This window comes from Entelurus aequoreus, linkage group LG03 (genome assembly GCF_033978785.1).
Source record: "Entelurus aequoreus isolate RoL-2023_Sb linkage group LG03, RoL_Eaeq_v1.1, whole genome shotgun sequence".
Lineage (NCBI taxonomy): Eukaryota > Metazoa > Chordata > Actinopteri > Syngnathiformes > Syngnathidae > Entelurus > Entelurus aequoreus.
This window is the reverse complement of record NC_084733.1, coordinates 46,414,101-46,435,154: the sequence shown is the minus strand read 5'-3', so window position 1 is coordinate 46,435,154 and position 21,054 is coordinate 46,414,101. Positions and strand designations below refer to the sequence as shown.

Sequence of the window (21,054 nt, the reverse complement as noted above, 5' to 3'; positions counted from 1 at the left end):
CTTTTTCCAAAACACAACATAGAATGTGAGATATAACAGGATAATGCATACATTTGTCATTTGTTTTCAAAACGCTTACAATAAAGTGGTACCCCAAAAATTTACTGTGGGACCCCATTTGTATGATTTGATGGGGTCCCTGGGACCCCATTTTGAAAATTCCTAGCGCCAACACTACTGTCAACATAGGAGAAAAAATGCTTTATTTAAATAAATATATTACTTATGAAGCAAGTTCGAGTATCATTGGCAAATTTTCACCTAGTCCCGGCCTTGGCGTGCTGCCCGCCTTGGCACGCATATATGTGTCCTCTTTTTGGGATTTCAGAATATGGTCAGCCTAAATAACAACAACTAGGAGACCAACAGACAACAAGAGTGGATGAGGTCATTTCCCAACAAAATTAAAATCATGTAGTATCTAATAATTCATTCCAGTGTTGGAAAACACAGAGCTGCACTGCAAAAAGTCAGTGTTCAAAAACAAGAAAAAACAAAACAAAAATTAGGGGTATTTTATTTGAACTAAGCAAAATTATCTGCCAATAGAACAAGAAAATTTGGCTTTCCAAAACAAGTAAAATTAGCTAACCTCAATGAACCTAAAAATACCTTAAAATGAGTACCGTAATTTCCGGACTATAAGCCGCTACTTTTTCCCCTCGTTCTGGTCCCTGCGGCTTATACAAGGGTGCGGCTTATTTACGGCCTGTTCTTCTCCGACACCGACGAAGAGGATTTCGGTGGTTTTAGTACGCAGGAGGAAGACGATGACACAATGATTAAAGACTGACTTTTCATATACCGGTAGGCTGGTTATTTTGATAACGTACAGGTGAGCACTTTGTATTACTTTGCACCGTTGTATTATTTGTACTCTGCACGAATGCTGTTCGCCATGTCAAAGATGTGAAAGTTTGATTGAATGATTGAAAGATTTATTGTTAATAAATGGGACGCTTTGCGTTCCCAAACAGTCATCTCTGTCCCGACAATCCCCTCCGTGGTAGCAGGAACCCCTATATACTACGGTAATTACACATCAAAACCCTGCGGCTTATAGTCGGGTGCGGCTTATATATGGAGCAATCTGTATGTTCCCCTAAATTTAGCTGGTGCGGCTTATAGTCAGGTGCGGCTTATAGTCCGGAAATTACGGTATATTCTCACTAATAATAACTGTACTACTATATGAGTACATATTTTCTATTGCTTCAATGAAAATAAAACAGCAAAGTCCATTTGGCTGTCATCTGTTTTAATATGAGACACAATTGTGTCAAAGTCATGATTTTTTTTTTTCATGCTTGAAATAAGAAATGATTACTTTAAAAAAGTAGTTTTATACTTGTGAGTGTTGATGACACAGCTTTGCAACAGTTGATATTCTAGTTTCAAGCATGTTTTAGTCAATATACTGTAGGTCATCAAATCTCAGCAACAAGCTGTAATATCTTACTGAGATAATTTAGGACCAAAACCCTTAAAACAAGTAAAACACTCTAACATAAAATTTGCTTAGTGCGAAGAATTATCTTATCAGACAGAAAATAAGCAAATATCAGCCTTATTTGAGATATTTAATCTTACTTAGATTTCAGTTTTTGCAGTGGTGAAAAGTGTTGTGTTTTTGATTGTGTTTTTTCCTCAGAAATACTCATCCCCCCTCCACACACACACACACACACACACACGCACACACATACTGTACACACAAACACACTCCCACTCATACACACCCACTTTGCTCAAGTGCTTGCCTCCCTTAAGAGCCTCTCATCTCTTCATTTCGATAAATGCGCTGAATGTCCCTTTCCACTTTTTCGCATGTATGCTTTGCTGGCTGCCTCCTGTCCAGCTAAGAGCTCGGTTCACTTTGCCAGGAAGAGGGAGAGCGTTTTGTGTGTGTTTGTGTGCGTACTGTGGGAGTGAAACAAGCAGAAAGAGAGAAATCCTTGAATGTGCTATTTGCTTTTAGCGCTTTCTACACATTGTTCCTCTCGCCATCCATTTTCCAGGCAATTTAAAGTGCGGTATTACATACTGTTTTTTTTTCCTCCTCCTCCTCCTCCTCCTCCTCCTCCTCCTCCTCCTCATCCTCGTCTCCCAACATCCCCTCATCCTAATGGAAGCAAAACATTACAATAATGTCCTCGCTCCTTAAACCCAACACTCGCAGCCTAAGCACTTTCAGGCCCCAATCGCTGCTCTTTCCCTCCTACTCACACTTTTTCTCCAAATGTCTTGGCCTCCGTCTCTTTCCCACACACATGCATTAATACAGCATTGATTGCTCTCCTTCTCTGTTATCTGCCCCCATACAGCCAGACAAACAATAATAATATGGACCCTTGCAAGGAACACACTTTTTGAAAATGTTGCATTTTTATTTCCGGCATGTCCACCATCAGCTGTACTTGTTAATATCTTAGAGTACAGTTTCAATGCAATCTAGTAGGGCTGCAGCAATCGATCAGTTTGTTCGATTAATTGAGTAATCGGATAAAACACCACTTTATAGCATCAATGTATCCACCCATCCATTTTTCTACCGCTTGTCCTCTCGGGATATTGTAGGGAAAATACTGTTGTTTCAATAAACAATACTCACCTTTTTATAATTGTATTTATATGTTAATTTTGACCTTGTTCTTTTGTATATATTGTATTTCAACTGCACCTAAAAGAGTAGCCACCTGTACGTTCATCATGCGCTCATATTTGATGACAATAAAGCGTTTTAGTCTATTCTATTCTACTCACATCAACATTTAAATTGCACTTTTAACATATCTTAACAAATGTTTTAAAAAATGAATAAAATATGAGTTTATATTGATGTATACTCTTGTGTGCGCTCTATTAAAGATTAAAGATTAAAGTACCAATGATTGTCACACACACACTAGATGTGGTGAAATTTGTCCTCTGCATTTGTCCCATCCCCTTGGGGAGCAGTGGGCAGCAGCTGCGCCGCGCCCGGGAATCATTTTGGTGATTTAACCCCCAACTCCAACCCTTTGTTGCTGAGTGCCAAGCAGGGAGGTTATGGGTCCCATTTTTATAGTCTTTGGTATGACTCGACTATTGCAGCAGCTGTGCAGAAACTACAGCGCAGTATGTCTGCATATTTTAAGTCACAGGCACTAAAGGTGGTCCAGATTTTATGAATGTTTATTAAATACACTAATTATACAATTAATTGAAGCAACAAAAATAAATTGCAGCTTTTTTTTTCAAATCGATTCAATCGATTAACCTCGTACCTAATTGTTATTTACTACTTAATTTACAATGTACTACTTACTTCTTATGACAACACATGTACGGTAAACTTTCGTAATTGGTTGCGGGCCTGAACGTGGTAAATGCATTTCTGCAAAGTAGGAATTACGATCGTAAATCTAATATTTTAATAGATATAACATAGAAACCCTGTTTACGACCTTCTAAACCCTGTTTTTAACATTATGAGAGCACCCTAGACATGAAATAACACTCACATTTACACTCCATTGAAACACTATAGCAGACATAATAATAATTACAGCTGTCCAAAATAACGAGTTAACTCATGTGAGTAATCACCAAAAAATATTGCATTTATCATGGAAATATTCAGATTAATCATGCAATTTATTTTGACCATACATGCTTTTTTTTACTGTAAAAATGTTCCTGGATGACATTTTGGTCAGTTTTTTTGTTTCTTGTTTTTTGTTTTTTTAATAAATTAGTTTAGATTATGGGGTAGCACGGTGGAGAAGGGGTTTGTGCGTCTGCCTCATAATACGAAGGTTCTGGGGTCGAGCCTGCGCTCGGGATCTTTCTGTGTGGAGTTTGCATGTTCTCCCCGTGACTGTGTGGGTTGGCTGTGTCTGTGTTGGCCCTGTGATGAGGTTGCGACTTGTCCAGGGTGTACCCTGCCTTCCGCCCGAATGCATCTGGGATAGGCTCCAGCACCCCCCGTGACCCCGAAAGGGATAAGCGGTAGAAAATGGATGGATGGAGTTTAGACTATGCAAGCGCGTAGTAACCTGAGATTTATCATGATTAATCCAAATTCAAAACTGTGATTAGTCTGATTTATTAAAAAAATCATAATTTGACAGCACCAATAACAACTGAGATCGGTAGGTCGTGAGTTCAAACCAAAGACTATAAAAATGGGACCCATTACCTTCCTGCTTGGCACTCAGCATCAAGGGTTGGAATTGGGGGTTAAATCACCAAAATTATTCCCTGGCGCGGCCAACGCTGCTGCTCACTCCTCCCCTCACCTCCCAAGGGGTGAACAAGGGGATGGGTCAAATACAGAGGTTAATTTCACCACACCTAGTGTGTGTGTGACAATCATTGGTACTTTAACTTTAATATAAAATAAGCCACATACTGTACTGACCTTAGGAGCCATAGGCCTCATCTAGTGCCAATACTACTGTAGTATTGATACTTTATTTCAGGAGTCTTCAATGTTGTCCAGGCCAAACTGATGGCCAGAAGGAGCAGGGATCCCCTACTTATATAGCTTGTTTGACATTCTGATTGCATTTTACATCAATCCAAAGAGGTTCATTAGGTCTTCAAAAAAATATGCAATTTGTTATTCTTACAGCCAGACTGTACTTGCCAGTTCCGGCTACAACTGATGCCTTCCTCAGAGGTTGTCACGTCAGGTATGGAAGTAAACACTCAGGTCTGGCTATAAGAATAACAAATTGCATGTGTTTTACATTAAACTGGTTCTAAAAGTACCTTGCTATTGTGCAATACTAACGATACTCAAATAATAACAGTATTAAGTTAAAGTTAAAGTGCCAATGATTGTCACACACACACTAGGTGTGGCGAAATTATTCTCTGCATTTGACCCATCACCCTTGATCCCCCCCTGGGAGGTGAGGGGAGCAGCGGGGAGCAGCGGGCAGCAGCGGTGGCCGCGCCCAGGAATGGTACCACTAATAGTTACTAGCTGTCAACTAGTACTCTAATCACTAATCACTAGCTGACAACTATCGCATTAATGTGCCAGTTGTCAGCCTGCGATTGGCAGGCTGACAACTGGCACATTAATTGCGAGCTGACAACAAATGCGCTGATCGCTAGCTGACAACTAGTGTGTTAATAGCTAGCTGCAAACTAACGCACCAATCGCTAACTGACAACTAGCGCGCCAGCCGCTAGGTGACTAAGGGCGTTCATCGCTAGCTGGCAATTAGAGCACTATTAATGAATATAATAATATATTAATTTATGTTAAATATTATTATTTATTTACATTCAACTACATGACAGTGTGTTGACTCAATACTGATGTGTATTTAAAGACATTTACATTTGTGGTAAAATTACATTGGAAAATATATAAAAATATATTTTAAAATTGTCATGGCTCCCCACCACTAGCTCTGCGGCCCCCCTGAGGGTGGCGGACCTCCCTGTTTAAGATATTTGCTTTAGTTTATTCAGCCATGGTTATTCTTGAAAATGAGTAATTTAAGCCAAAAATATGTAGAATATGCTTTAGAATAAAACAATAGAGCCACGCTGCAATATTTGCATCGCGGTGTGGCGAGGGGCGACTGTATGTCCAATGAGAGCACAAAACAACTCGAAAATATTTGAAACATGATGCGGTGCAGACATTATTAATTAAACCCACTAATTATGAACTAGTATGTACTACATATAATACAGCTCTAATACTGCATTACAAAAATATACTTAGTTGCACTTCCTATGAATGCCTAACTCACAAAGAAGTCTCTGTACACTCCTCCAAAAAAAGTGGATGGTTTTCAAAGTTTACACTCATCGCAAATCCATTTACGCCTCATGTGAAATACTGAATCATCCAACACACACACACACAAACACACACACTTTTTTTTCCTTCAAGGGCCATCCAGCAACCTTTTCCCATTTGTGCTGCATCGGGAGATCTTTCTGTGGGTTTTAAAAAAAGACCACGGCAGCTTGAGAGCACCAGGCCCAGACGAGGATCACTCCAAATGTCAATTTCAATGGTGGAGACGAATTTCAGCCTGAGAGGCTAAAGGCACATTTTATCAGCAGTTTATTTTGTTCACATGAAGCATTTCCCTTTTTCATACAACAATGTCTGAACTGTTCGGTGGATGTGAAATTGCAAGTGTACAGTAGGAATGTTATTCATATGGCCCCATTCGTTGCGGTTTACCTGACAGTTGAAACGTGACGAATTGGGGGTGTTGCACTATTTACTTCAGCCGCCAGATGGCAGTGGAGTGATGAATATTTTAAAATGTGTTTTGTGTCAATTCTAACTTTGACCACAGTGTCCGTTGCTATGTAGAGTGGTGCTTTCGATCATTTTCAGCAGACTGCATTGCAAAATTATTAACCCCCCCTTTCCTCTTGTGGGAGATCCGTCCATGAATGAGGCCATAGGAATCCCTTCCCTACTGTATATTTGGTACTTGCGCATAGGATTATTTTTGCACAAGCGTTTTTGTGAGCTGTCCAGTGCAGAAAAAGGTTCTCAAAAGGTGGATCATGGCCCAAAGACCTTTCTTTCTAGACCATGACCCCTAAGATTATTGTAATAGTGCTCTTAAATTAACGAGTGCAACCTTTGGATGATTTGTGGTAAATGTAACATTAAAATAGTATACAAGGAAAATAATCGTGTGCATGTTACCCTCCATGTGACACAAGTAAGCCAATGTAATGAATCATGAATCATTTATTTATAGCGGTTTTGCAGAACGAGTAGTTGTAAGGTAGAACGACACAAGTCCACAGATGCAAGTTCCGTGTGAAAAAAGTATTACCGTAAAACGAGAAAATATTGAAAAAAGGCTGTTTAATTGGTAATACAAGTTCTGATTGTATGTCAGCAAGCTATGTTTGTCCAAACAAATTGCAGTAAGTCAAACTGTTTCTTTGATTTTTAATGTATTGGTGTTGGTTTAAAGATGCCTTTTTTCAAAAGTCTTTAATTTTCCGATAAGTGTCATAAAGTGTACTATCATTGTCATTTTCAATATGTTATATACAGTTAACGAAATTGTGTTTCTCACACTTATGTATGGTCTGATCTACTACAGCAGCGGTCCCCAAACATTGGGGACATATATATATATATATATATATATATATATATATATATATATATATATATATATATATATATATATATATATATATATATATATATATATATATATATATATATATATATATATATATATACAAATGTGTATATATGTATGTATATATACTGTATATGCATATATATATATATATATATATATGTTTGTGCATATATATATGCATATATATGTATGTATATATATATATGTATATATATATATATATATATATATATATATATATATATATACAAATGTGTATATATGTATGTATATATACTGTATATGCATATATATATATATGTTTGTGCATATATATGCGTGTATATGTATGTATGTATATATACACATATATATGAATATATTAATTTATACAAATATACACACACATATAGACAAATACACAAATATATATACTGTATATATATATGCATGTATGTATATATGTATATATTATGCATATTTATATTTATACATATATACTGTATATATATATATATATATATATATATATATATATATATATATATATATATATATATATATATATATATATATATATATATATATATATATATATATATATATATATATATATATATATATATATATATAGCAAAGTGATGTCCTTTAACCCAGTGGTCCCCAACCACCACAAGATACACTTACAATTAGTGCACCAACCCAAAAAACCTCCCTCCCCCATTTACACTCATCCACACTCAATCGCACAAAAGATTTGTTTCTTTCTGTTATTAATATTTCTGGTTCCTACATTATACATCAATATAGATCAATACAGTCTGCAGGGATACAGTCCGTAAGCACACATTATTGTATTTTTTTATGACAAAAATACAAAAAACAAAAACAACCCCCCCCCCAGAATCCCTTGCAGCCCTAACTCTTCCGGGCTACACTATACACCCCCGCAGCCACCAACCCCCAGCCACCAAGAAATGCAAAAAGGAAAGTGATCGTGCTGCACACACGAATGACGAAGCTCAGTAAAAGTCCCGTACATTGCTGTTTAGACTGCAGTCACATTTGAAAAGATTTGATTCCAAACAGATTTGGGCTTCCTCCTGATGTGGCCCGAGATGATACAAAACTATTAGATTTGAAGCACTTTTGAGCATTTCGACTTGCAAAAATTATCCAATCTGATTTGGTGTCCAGTGTAAACGGAGCCAAAGTAATGCACATTAGTTTTCAGAACCCTAACAGTAATATGAAGTGTTTTCTTCTTCTCTGAATTCTGAATACATCCACTTTGTATCGCTTGTCCTTCTTGGGGTCGCGCGGTGGCTGGAGCCTATCCCAGCTGCACTCGAGCACAGGGCAGGGTACACCCTGGACAAGTCGCCACCTCATCACAGGCAGGGGCGCCGCTAGGGATTTTGGGCCCCATGAAAAGAATCTTTACAGGGCCCCCTGTATTATAATTTCATCATCATTAGGGGCCTCTCTGGGCCCCCCTCCATCATGGGCCCCTAGAATCCGTCTCCTTTACCCCCCCTTTTCGGCGCCCCTCATCACAGGGCCAACACAGATAGACAGACAACATTCACACTCACATTCACACACTAGGGCCAATTTAGTGTTGCCAATCAACCTATCCCCAGGTGCATGTATTTAAGGATGGAAGGGACCTGTCCCCAGTTTTATGTTTTTGAGGTGGGAGGAAGCCGGAGTACCCGGAGAGAACCCTCACATCACAGTCAAGGGGAGAACATCCAAACTCCACACAGAAAGACCCTGAGCTCAGTAATGGAATCTAGGACCTTTTCTCTGTGAGGCACGAGCGCTAACCACTGAATACTGAACCCATGTGGGTACTTTTTTCATCTCATATTAACAGTTTTCTCCAAAAATATTTTTTTTTATTGACCACAAAACATAAGTGTTTGCAGTATTTCCAACATCAAGCATGCTGTAGGTTAATATTAGGCAATAAAGTTGAGGGAATATGATACAAACTTGCTAACAAAATTGATATTTAGTCAACAATTGAAAAGGTATATTGAGTTATCAATTTAAATATTATGATACTGATTTATTAAAAGTATGTTCAATTTCATACAATATTAACTCTGAAATCAATCTGATCAGTGTTATGCATTTTAAAAAGAAAGACTGCATGTCGATTTTGAAGAATTTAATATATTGATGTAAGAAAATCTGTAAAAAAATTCATTTTTTTAAATTTTACTATGAAAAACGTCAATATTATTTAAAAAATAATCGTCTTTACGCAAGGTAAGTAAGTATGATATTAACAGAGTAACATCATATTTTATATTCATACTTGAAGGCTATGATTTGGTAGTGACACATTTGGGGACAGGACAGACATTCCCAAATATTCTGAAAATACAAGTTGACTCTCTCTATAGAAATATGTACTTCAGTTATTGTGCAATAAATATAGGGACAACGTTTTGAGAATAGATCTTACAAAATGTAAAAAATATTTCCAACCTCACTTCGAACCAATTCGGTAGAATTGGCCCATATATATCAATCAATCAAGCAAGCAATCAAAGTTTACTTATATAGCCCTTAATCACAAATGTGTCAAAGGGCTGCACAAACCACAGGGACATTCTCGGCTCAGATCCCACATCAGGGCAAGAAAAAAAATCAACCCAATGGGAATAACGAGAAACCTTGGAAGGGACCGCAGATGTCTTTCTATCCCCTCCTGCTCTGGTCCAGCTGTGCCAAACACTAAATATATCCAAACCTTTAATAAAGTAAATCCAAATAAGGCATCAAGAGAAGTATTCCACACTTCTCTGTTGTAAATCTGTACAGCAGATATGGGTATCTACAACAACAACAATAACATTTGCTTATATATATATATATATATATATATATATATATATATATATATATATATATATATATATATATATATATATATATATATATATATATATATACATACAGTACATATATCCCATGGGTCATAGTTTGGCTACCCCTGTTGGCTTGGGTGTATCGGCCATATGAAAAAAAAACTTCTGCTAATATGCATTTTCTTGCCGGTGAATCATTCAGTTAGTTCTGGCATCTCCCAGAGCGCATGCACTTTTAGCACGCTAAAACGTGGGTTTCATTGTAGATCACACGTTGGTACTGCTTCTAAAATGCCAAAAAATGTAGTACATATTATTGTTGTCTGTTGCATGATTCAAAACATCCCAGGTAGAAACATGATTACATGAATTTGGAGGGAAATGTGTGTCTCAATGCAAAGTCCTCTTTTAAAATAGGGTGTTTTGCACTACTTTTGCACTTATTGTGTATTGTACACACAGTCTTAGTAGATCATTGCCAACACGCCCACTAATAGTACACACAGTTTTGTAGTTTGCAACTTTGTACACGCTGTTTGGTGCTTGGTATTTGGATCTTTGTAGATCAGGCCCTAAGTGCAATAATAACGGACATTTTTGAAAAATACATTGAAGAAATGTTTCACTTTGTTTCATTTGTCGTGTGAAAATCTATAAAATAGATATTGTAAATATGGATTGTATACATATGCATACCTTGAAATGTTCCTGAACATGACCTCTTTTAATTGACAAACCCTGCCTTCATTGGTGATTAGTCTCTCAATATATGCTTAAAATCTCAATTAAACTCATGCATGATGATGGTTTGTTTGACATATGAGGTGTATTTTTCCAGAAATATGTGGTTGCACATTGGAGAGTCAACTGTACTTACATATGGTGTGATAAAATTACAGAAGTACTTCTATGTACGACTTTAATTGGTTCTGTTATGGAGATCTTAACTCTAAACACTTGTATCTCAAATCAACGTCTACCATAGAAATGAAATGAAATCAATTTTAACATGTAACGTTCTTTTTAGAAAAACACACATTTAGATAAAAATATTGTATAAAAACAATACAATAGAAGCTACTACAAACTAAAGTAGTAGAAATATTGAAATAATAATGCAGAACATTTGCATTGGAGAGTAGAATTTAATTTTTTTCAATTGCTTCTCCATCAAACACACCATCATCAGCATTTCCATATTTTCATCGACAAATGTCCACTATTAAGATAGTATTTTAACATTCTTGGCTGGTGTAAAGATGGTGCACAATAGCAGCGGTACACACACATTTCTTCACCAAGTTAGCTTTGATAAATTCTTTCTTGAATTATTTGAATATGATTCTCTTCTTCTCTATACTGTCCTTCACACTCACTTTCTTCCTATCCCAAAGTGGAAAAACAAAGTTGGCGATCTCTAGCCTTAAGCTAATGCTAATGAGGAAGACCAGATGTTTTAAACAGATCTTACAGGGTTTATTGTAATTCCACTCATTCATTTGATTTATGTGTGTTTCAGGGTTCATGTCAAACATGCCAAGGAACCAGGCTGGCTCTCAATTCCCATTGTATCCCACGATGGGTCCCTATTCCCAAGGTGGCCCCCAAGGCCCTTATGGACCACAAGGATCCCAGTATGGACACCCAGGTTAGAACCGCTCCACATAAAAATCATGAATGTGTGTGTTGTCGTCCATTAGTTAAGACCGAGGCCTTCAAGTCTTTTTTTACTCCATGAAACGACACATTTTCCTTTAGAATTCTATCATTCTAATAGTTAGGACTCATTTCAGGTTTTTGTTTGAAATATCAGTCTCCCAAATGTGGGTCAGGTTGAGGTCACGGTGGATGTCAGCCTCTGACGGCACAATGACTTTTCATATATGAATATTTTTTGACTGTTGGCTCTTCCTTCACAGTCACTGTGGGCCTTGGCATCAGTGTCATTGCTTTCAAAGAGAGTGTGCTAATGAGGAACATTAAAGGATTCCTTTTAAAAGACACATCCACCCTATTTAACGCTCCCCACGTGCACACACACGCACACACACAGTCTTTGCTCGTCTTGTATGACGAATACTAAACTGGCACTTTCTTAGGGTGGCCTCTTGGCCCTCCTCATGAGAAGATGAGCTAGCTCCAAACTGACGGAGATGATGTCATCAAGTATTGTCTTCTGAATAATGATAGCCCTTGTTGTCATGTATGAGTCAGTCAGCCCAGTTTACCCTGTGACACATATTGCTTTTGAACCATTTTAACAGCATAAATCAGCTTTACATAGTGTCCCAGTTCCTCATTTTTGTTGGTTTAATGTAGGCGTGCTCAAACTTTATCCACTGAGGGCCGCACACTAAAAAATGTAAACAGGCGGGGGCCATTTTGATATTTTTCATTTTTAAAACCTTAACAACATTTGGATTTTTTTTTAACCTTAAGTGCTCCCCTCAAGTTTTGTCCCAGGTACCCAAAAGTGTCTCAATCATAAAAATGTTAAGAATAAGTCATATATATATGTTTTTTTTTCCAACGCTTAAATCTTTAGATCAACTTCAGGTCTATCTGTCGACATACAGTTTTTTGGAGCATTTTTGTTTGTAATATTTTATGCCCTTTTTTTTTTATCAAAGAAAACCATGTTTTTTATGGCAAAACAAAAAATATGCAACATTTCTGATGTGTAGTAATTGGAGCCTTAAATATGTCAGTAAATCATAACAACATTGATTTTGAACTGTTATTATTTTTTGAGGATTGACAGTTTAAAAAAAAAATAAAACTTAGTTTTTATGCCACACACACAAACATGCAATATTGTCCCCCAAAATTATTTCAAAGTAAAATATTTGATTTGAACTAATTGGAACCTTCAATAGGTCAATATTTCATAAGTACATTGATTTTGATTTATTATTTCATTTAACCTTTATCTAACCTGAAAAAAATACCATTGAGATTAAACATCTCTTTTTCAAGGGAGTCCTGGCCAAGAAGCAGCAAAGTTACACATAATTTGCAATTACATTACACATTAAATGATAGAATAGACATCAAGTAAAACAGTTCTAAATAACTAAGGCAGCTTCAAATGTTCTCAGTTTAGATTTAAAAGCATTTAAGGATAACAATTCAGTCAGCTTGCAGTCTCTTTGTAACATGTTCCAAGCACAAGGAGCTGCATAGACAAAAGCTGTTTTCCTTAGTTCAGTGCAAGCAAAAGGGACAGAGAGCAATAGCTGATCATTGGATCTCAGTGCATACGAATCTACACTTCTCTGTGTAATCAATGTAAACAAATAAGAGGGCAATAGTCCCAGAAGAGCCTTGTAAATAAAAGTGTACCAGTGACACTGTCTCCTAGTGGACAGAGAAGGCCATCCCAGCCGAGCGTACAAGTCACAGTGGTGTGTCATGGCTCCACAGTTTGTGATGAACCTCAAGGAAACACGGTAAACACAGTCCACCATCTGAAGACAGCAACGGGTAGCATTCATATAAAAAAAGGGTCACCATAATCTAGCCCAGATAAAAATGTTGCAGGGACAAGGCACTTTTTTACACCAAAAGAAAACTTAAAACCCAATTTAAATTATTATTATTTTATAAATGACAGTTTTGACGTGTAAAGTCAACACTGCAAAGTTTTCTCGTTACAGTTCACCTGTATGCCGTTTTATTCCACTTTTTTATGTTTTTTTGGGGGGGGGTTTTGTGCCGAGGGGCCGGTAAAAAATGTAGCTGCGGGCCGCAAAAGGCCCCTAACCGCCATTTGAAAGATTTAACAAGTTTTCTTCAAAATAGGTCAGAGGTAAATGTTACAGCGTTAGTCTCACTTGTGCAAAAGTCTGTTGTTTACACATTAAATGATAGAATAGACATCAAGTAAAACAGTTATAAATAACTAAGGCAGCTTCAAATGTTCTCAGTTTAGATTTAAAAGCATTTAAGGATAACAATTCAGTCAGCTTCCAGTCTCTTTGTATCATGTTCCAAGCACAAGGAGCTTGTGTACATAAGCGGGTGCCTCCACAGGCAAGTCTCTGCCAAAGTGAGCCCCGATCAAAAATTCTTCACTCTCTTTAAAGTAAAGCAGGTCCAATCGGTCAAAAAGTCCATGGTTTCCAGAGGGTGTGGGGAAGTATGTTAAATAAATGAATATTAAAATATATACACAAAATAATTGTATAAATGAAGACATCCTCTGTAATAACTGCCTTACCTCTAATAATAAACACAAATAATGTTAATATGCTAAAGCCCATGGCCTTACTATGAGGAAATACTGCACTCTAAATACCCTAACACAGTGGTCCCCAACCTTTTTTGCACCACGGACCTGATTAATGTAGGCATTATTTTCAGATTATTGCCAGATAAATACAGCAAAAATAACTGCATGAAAAATACAAGTCTCTATAATGCTGAATTAGTGGGAGCTTGTTTCTTTGCAATGAGATGCAGATGGAAATCAGCCTTCGGCTACAATCTGTCACATTTGTATTTGATATGTTCATGAATGTGCAATGTATCATGTTACACAGTTATGGCAAATATTACAAATTCCTATGAGGAGTTTTATTGTACATCTTTAAACAAGATTATTGGTGTGTTTAGTGGGACAGGCCAAAGTTAAGTCAGAGAAAATTCAGTCCTTTATAAATTATTTCATGTTTCTCTGCGGCCCGGTAGCAAATGCGTCACGGACCGGTACCAGTCCCCGGACCGGTGGTTGGGGACCACTGCCCTAACACATGCTGTGGTTCCATCATGACATAAGCAAGTGATCATTGCACATAATTACAGGGTACACAGTCTTCATGGAAGTGAGAGTATTAAATAGTCTTTCAGGACATAGCCAGGACCAGAACCATAGTATCGACCAGAGTGGACAGATGTTGGTCATTTCTCTCTCTGTGTGACAGCTCCCATCTGTTTCTCTTCCTTCTCCCCGGTGCACTGACAAATTAGCCAGCCATTAGCCAACACAGAAAGGCTCTCCAAGATCCTGAACTCTGCTCTTTGTTTATCTTGGCCTGCCTGCCAGCATGTGTCAGGAGAGCCTGTTCACTGTGTGGTGTCATTCTATTGCGTTTGTGTGGACCGTCAAGACATCAGCACACGGGTATGGCGATACGTGAGAATACCGGATGATATTTTTGTTGCTATTGTTCTCCGATCCCAGCAGTTCTCCAGCCATGTGCAGTGTCCACAGCCAGCATAGGTAGATAGACAAGCCAGGTGGATCTAATAGCATTAGAGCAAAGAGATTCAAAGCCTGTCTCGGCTCTTCTCTTCTTTCCACACTTCTGCCACACAGCAACACACCTCACACTCTCCTCCAGGGGTTAAGCACTCCACCTGTAATGACCATGCAGACAGCACTTTTAAACCACTGTGCCTTGTCGGACCTTCATAGTTATTTTTGCCCCACACACACACACATATACACACACACACACACACTCGCACACACAGAAAAAAGACATGTCATGACTCAAGCCAGATCCCGAGGGAGGCAGTGAAGATTTTGGGAGAAAATTGACGATGCGAAGTGCTTGTCAGACCTCAGGTGCACCCCAGACCGTCTTTGGCTTCGACATCCTGCCAAGAAAGGTGCTGAGTTGGCTGGAACAGGATATGGGAGCCTGAGGCAAAAAAAGACACATTGAACCAAAACAATAAAAAATTGGCAATTAAGTTAAACAGCAATTTAGTGATGCAAAAATAACATGTCAAGATCATGTTTCTTGCATTGACAGTAGAGTAGGGTTGTACGGTATACCGGTATTAGTATAGTACCGCAGTGCTAATGAATCATTTTCGGTACTATACCGTCTCTGAAACGTACCGGTCCCGCACCCCCCCGCGCCCGCGTCGAAGTCACGTCGTGTCATTGCTGGTTTTACGAGCAGACGAGCATGTTCGGGAGCACACAATCACGGAGTACTTATAAGCAGACACAGTGTTTAGACATCCACTGTAATGATAACAAGTACAGGCACGTATCTGGTCGATACTACTATGATTACGTCGATATTTTTTGACATCTTCTTTCGTTTTTTTAAATGTATATTATGTTTATAAACTCAGGAAATATGTCCCTGGACACATGAGGACTTTGAATATGACCAATGTATGATCTTGTAACTACTTGGCATCGGATCCAAAACTAATGTAAAGTATCAAACAACAAAATAATTAGTGATTATTACATTTTAACAGAAGTGTAGACAGAATATGTTAAAAGAGAAAGTAAGCAGATATTAACAGTAAATTAACAAGTAGATTAATAATTTATTTTCTACCACTTGTCCTTAATAATGTTGACAAAATAATAGAATGATAAATGATACAATATGTTACTGCATACGTCAGCAGACTAATTAGGAGCCTTTGTTTGTTTACTTACTACTAAAAGACAAGTGGTCTAGTATGCTCACTATTTTATTTAAGGACTTAAAGGCCTACTGAAACCCACTACTACCAACCACGCAGTCTGATAGTTTATATATCAATGATGAAATCTTAACATTGCAACACATGCCAATACGGCCGGGTTAACTTATAAAGTGCGATTTTAAATTTCCCGGGAAACTTCCGCTTGAAAACGTCTAGGTATGATGACATTTGCGCGTGACGTCAATGGTTGAAACGGAAGTATTCGGACACATTGTATCCCAATACAAACAGCTCTGTTTTCATCGCAAAATTCCACAGTATTCTGGACATCTGTGTTGGTGAATCTTTTGCAATTTGTTTAATGAACAATGAAGACTGCAAAGAAAAAAGCTGTAGGTGGGATCGGTGTATAAGCGGCCGGCTGCAGCAACACAACCAGGAGGACTTTGACTTGGATAGCAGACGCGCTATCCGACGCTAGCCGCCGACCGCATCGATGATCGGGTGAAGTCCTTCGTCGCGCCGTCGATCGCTGGAACGCAGGTGAGCACGGGTGTTGATGAGCAGATGAGGGCTGGCGTAGGTGGAGCGCTAATGTTTTTATCATAGCTCTGACGAGGTCCCGTAGCTAAGTTGGCTTCAATGGCGTCGTTAGCAACAGCATTGCTAGGCTTCGACAGGCGGCACAGCATTAACCGTGTAGTTACATGTCCAGTGTTTGGTTCGGTGTTTCCTGATAGTAGTATTGTTGATCTGCTGTCTATCCTTCCAGTCAGGGGCTTATTTCTTTTGTTTCTATCTGCATTTAAGCACGATGCTATCACGTTAGCTCCGTAGCTAAAGTGCTTCACCGCTGTATTGTTGTGGAGATAAAAGTCACTGTGAATGTCCATTTTGCGTTCTCGACTCTCATTTTCAAGAGGATATAGTATCCGAGGTGGTTTAAAATACAAATCCGTGATCCACAATAGAAAAAGGAGAAAGTGTGGAATCCAATGAGCCCTTGTACCTAAGTTACGGTCAGAGCGAAAAAAGATACGTCCTGCACTGCAGTCTAGTCCTTCACTCTCATGTTCCTCATCCACAAATCTTTCATCCTCGCTCAAATTAATGGGGTAATCGTCGCTTTCTTGGTCCGAATCGCTCTCGCTGCTGGTGTAAACAATGGGGAAATGTGAGGAGCCCTTCTACCTGCGACGTCACGCTACTTCCGGTACAGGCAAGGCTTTTTTTTTATCAGCGACCAAAAGTTGCGAACTTTATCGTCGATGTTCTCTACTAAATCCTTTCAGCAAAAATATGGCAATATCGCGAAATGATCAAGTATGACACATAGAATGGATCTGCTATCCCCGTTTGAATAAAAAAAAAATCATTTCAGTAGGCCTTTGACTGCAATAAGAAACATATGTTTAATGTACCCTAAGATTTTTTTGTTAAAATAAAGCCAATAATGCAATTTTTTTGTGGTTCCCTTTATTTAGAAAAGTACCGAAAAGTATCGAAATAATTTTAGTACCGGTACCAAAAAATTGGTATCGTTACAACACTACAGTAGAGTGATACACAAAAATTTTTAGAGCCCATATTGATTATCCTTCAGATAAATGATTGTCCCCATGTTACATAATATAGTGGAACCTGGATTTACAAACAACTCTATTTGCGACGTTTTTAGTTTACGAACCTTCCCATCGTGCCAAATATGTCTCTGTGTATGAACCATGTCTCGGCATATGAACGCTTCATTCATTCATTCACACATTTTGCATGCCGCTTGAAGCCATCTGAGGTTGCCGTTTTAAAAGTTAAAGTTAAAGTACCACTGATAGTCACACACACACTGGGTGTGGTGAAAGTACCCTCTGCATTTGACCCATCCCCTTGTTCCACCCCCTGATGACATCACTTCCTGTACAAACTGGCACGGCCATTTTGAAGAGGCAGGGCCCCCTACGTCACATCCTGTACACATGGGCGTGGCCATTTAGAAGAGCTTCGACAGTGAGCAGCACTTCTGACGTGTTTATTTCCACAATTGTCGTACCTTGTGCTGGTCAGAGCTGTTAGCCTGTCTTAGTGATCACATTGTGTGATCAGAAACGCTTCAAATGTGCCCAAACTCTCCCAGTCTTGCTGTATAGCTTCGGGATCTGTTTTAAATGTTATGTTTTAGTCTGTCCTTTGCCTGTATTTGTTTGTGGTGTTCTTCAAATGTTGTTGATTTAAAGGGCTTTATAAATAAAGTTGGTATGGTATGGTATTGTATGGTACGGTATGGTACTAGACAACTACTTTGAGCTAGTGTTTTAGCTAGTTAGCCTCTGGCTTGTGGCACCTTCAGTTTGAGGATTTTAACAAACAATTGCCATAAGTATTTATTATCACTGTTTTAATATGCCTGGTTTTACTTGCTTTTAACTTATTTGTCCTGCAAAGCACTTTGTGCACCATTGTGATGCTATAAGGTGCAATACAAATCAACCTTGATTGATTGATGGATTGATTGATTATCAATGAAGAAGGCTGTGTTCCACAGCAAGTCTTTAATTGTGATGAGATCGTAAAAGATGCCACAGCGGACTTTTCTTACAGCAAAGGGGAAGGCACTAAAAAGACACAAGCCAATGAAGGATTGCCTCACACTGCTAGTTTGTGCTAATGCTAGCAGTGACTGTAAGGTGAAGCCACTGCTCCAAAACTCCCAGTGTTCAACAATGCCACAGATATTTGCAATATTTGTTTAAGCTTGCCGTAATGGTTTTGTGTTGTCTGTATTAAAAAAAAGAGATTGTTGAGCCATTACCCCCTTGGTATGTTGGTTTGAGGTATACACTTATTGTTTGTCTTTGGTACACTAATGTGTATATTTTAGGCCATTGGTTCTTTGTTTTATTTTTGCAAAAAAAAAAATATATATATATATGTATATATTTTTTATATTGCTCTTTTTATCTTTGGTATGAACATTATTATGTAAACTCGAAGTTATTTATGTATTTTTTTTTGTTCTTTGTTGTTGCTATTTTTGTATTACAACATTTTATTATTTGATCATGTTGTACTGCATTTTAATCTTCTGTTTTGTGATTGTGTGATGTTTTTGCCTGGACCCCAGGAAGAATAGTCTCCACTGTGGTGTAGACTAATGGGGATCCTTAATAAACTAAACTAAACTAAATATATATATATATATATATATATATATATATATATATATATATATATATATATATATATATATATATATACACACACACACACACACACACACACACACAGGGCAGCACGGTGGCACAGGGGTTAGTGCATGTGCCTCATATTACGAAGGTCCTGAGTAGTCCTGGGCTCGGGATCTTTCTGTGTGGAGTTTGCATGTTCTCCCCGTGACTATGTGGGTTCCCTCCGGGTACTCCGGCTTCCTCCCACCTCCAAAGACATACACCTGGGGATAGGTTGATTGGCAACTTTAAAATTGGCCCTAGTGTGTGAATGTGAGTGTGAATGTTGTCTGTCTATCTGTGTTGGCCCTGTGATGAGGTGGCAAGCAGTAGAACATGGATGAAATTCATTTGCAAAAATTAAAAAAACCCACATTGTCATTGTGGGGTATTGTGTGTAGAATTTTGAGGGGGGAACAATATTTATTGTACCCCGCCTTCCGTCCGATTGTAACTGAGATAGGCTCCAGCACCCCCCGCGACCCCAAAAAAGGGACAAGCGGTAGAAAATGGACGGATGGATATATACATATATATATATTTATTTTTTTTTAATTTTCCTGAGGGAACTCTCCTGAAGGAATCAATAAAGTACTATCTATCTACTATCTATCTATACACACACACACACACACATTATACACTTTATAGTGTCTTCAAAGTGTGCAGTTTATTTACTGAAATAGGGACTTTTGTCGAGGCTAGAACCAATTATTCTTGTTTATCATGATTCTTATTGCAAACATTGCTTTACTATACAAATGTTTCTGTTTATGAACCAAGAATAAATTTATGAATAAATATTTATCATTATATTTCCATCCATCTATCCATTTTGTACCACTTGTCCCTTTCGGGATCACGGGGGTTGCTGGAGCCTATGCCAGCTTCATATTTTATGGAGCATGTCATTGGCTCAAAATGACAATTTTTAAACACAAAAATATAAGGAGAAACCCACCAACTAGCACATTTTATCATTCATAATTTAAAAAATGACAGGATTACAGTTATTTTCCTGTTGCTTGAACATGTTTTGCAAACCTTGGCTAGTTGTCTCAAAACCGTACACACAAGTGAATAAGACACAAACAGTGGGAAATAAACCATTCACATTCATTTCAAATTGAAACTGTGCTATCAAAACAATTTGTTAAAATGCCACATTGATGGCAAATTGTGCCAAACAAATACACTTTCAAATCGCCAGCAACACACTAATCTACTTTATTTAAAACCCTACAGTCTTTCGTTTTCATTCTTTTTATTCAGTTTCATGGGAGGTATGTTTTCACAACAACCAAACATAAAATACTCAATAGTATACAATACAGTAGTGTACTATAACTAAAACAAACTATACACAATACACTACTGTAAACAGAAAAAATATAATTGTGTGTGAGTGGGCTTATGGATCCCACCATTTACAGTAAT

General features: G+C 37.9%; 1 protein-coding gene across 5 annotated transcripts in view; it reads left to right on the top strand.

The window, feature by feature from the left end:
* Positions 1 to 21,054, top strand: part of arid1b (AT-rich interactive domain 1B) — a 692,248-nt gene that overhangs the window by 552,578 nt on the left and 118,616 nt on the right. For all 5 annotated transcript variants that reach the window (XM_062041960.1, XM_062041959.1, XM_062041957.1 and 2 more), the window contains one exon: positions 11,517 to 11,645. In XM_062041960.1, the coding sequence (XP_061897944.1) occupies positions 11,517 to 11,645 (129 nt within the window). The remainder of the gene's footprint in view (positions 1 to 11,516; positions 11,646 to 21,054) is intronic.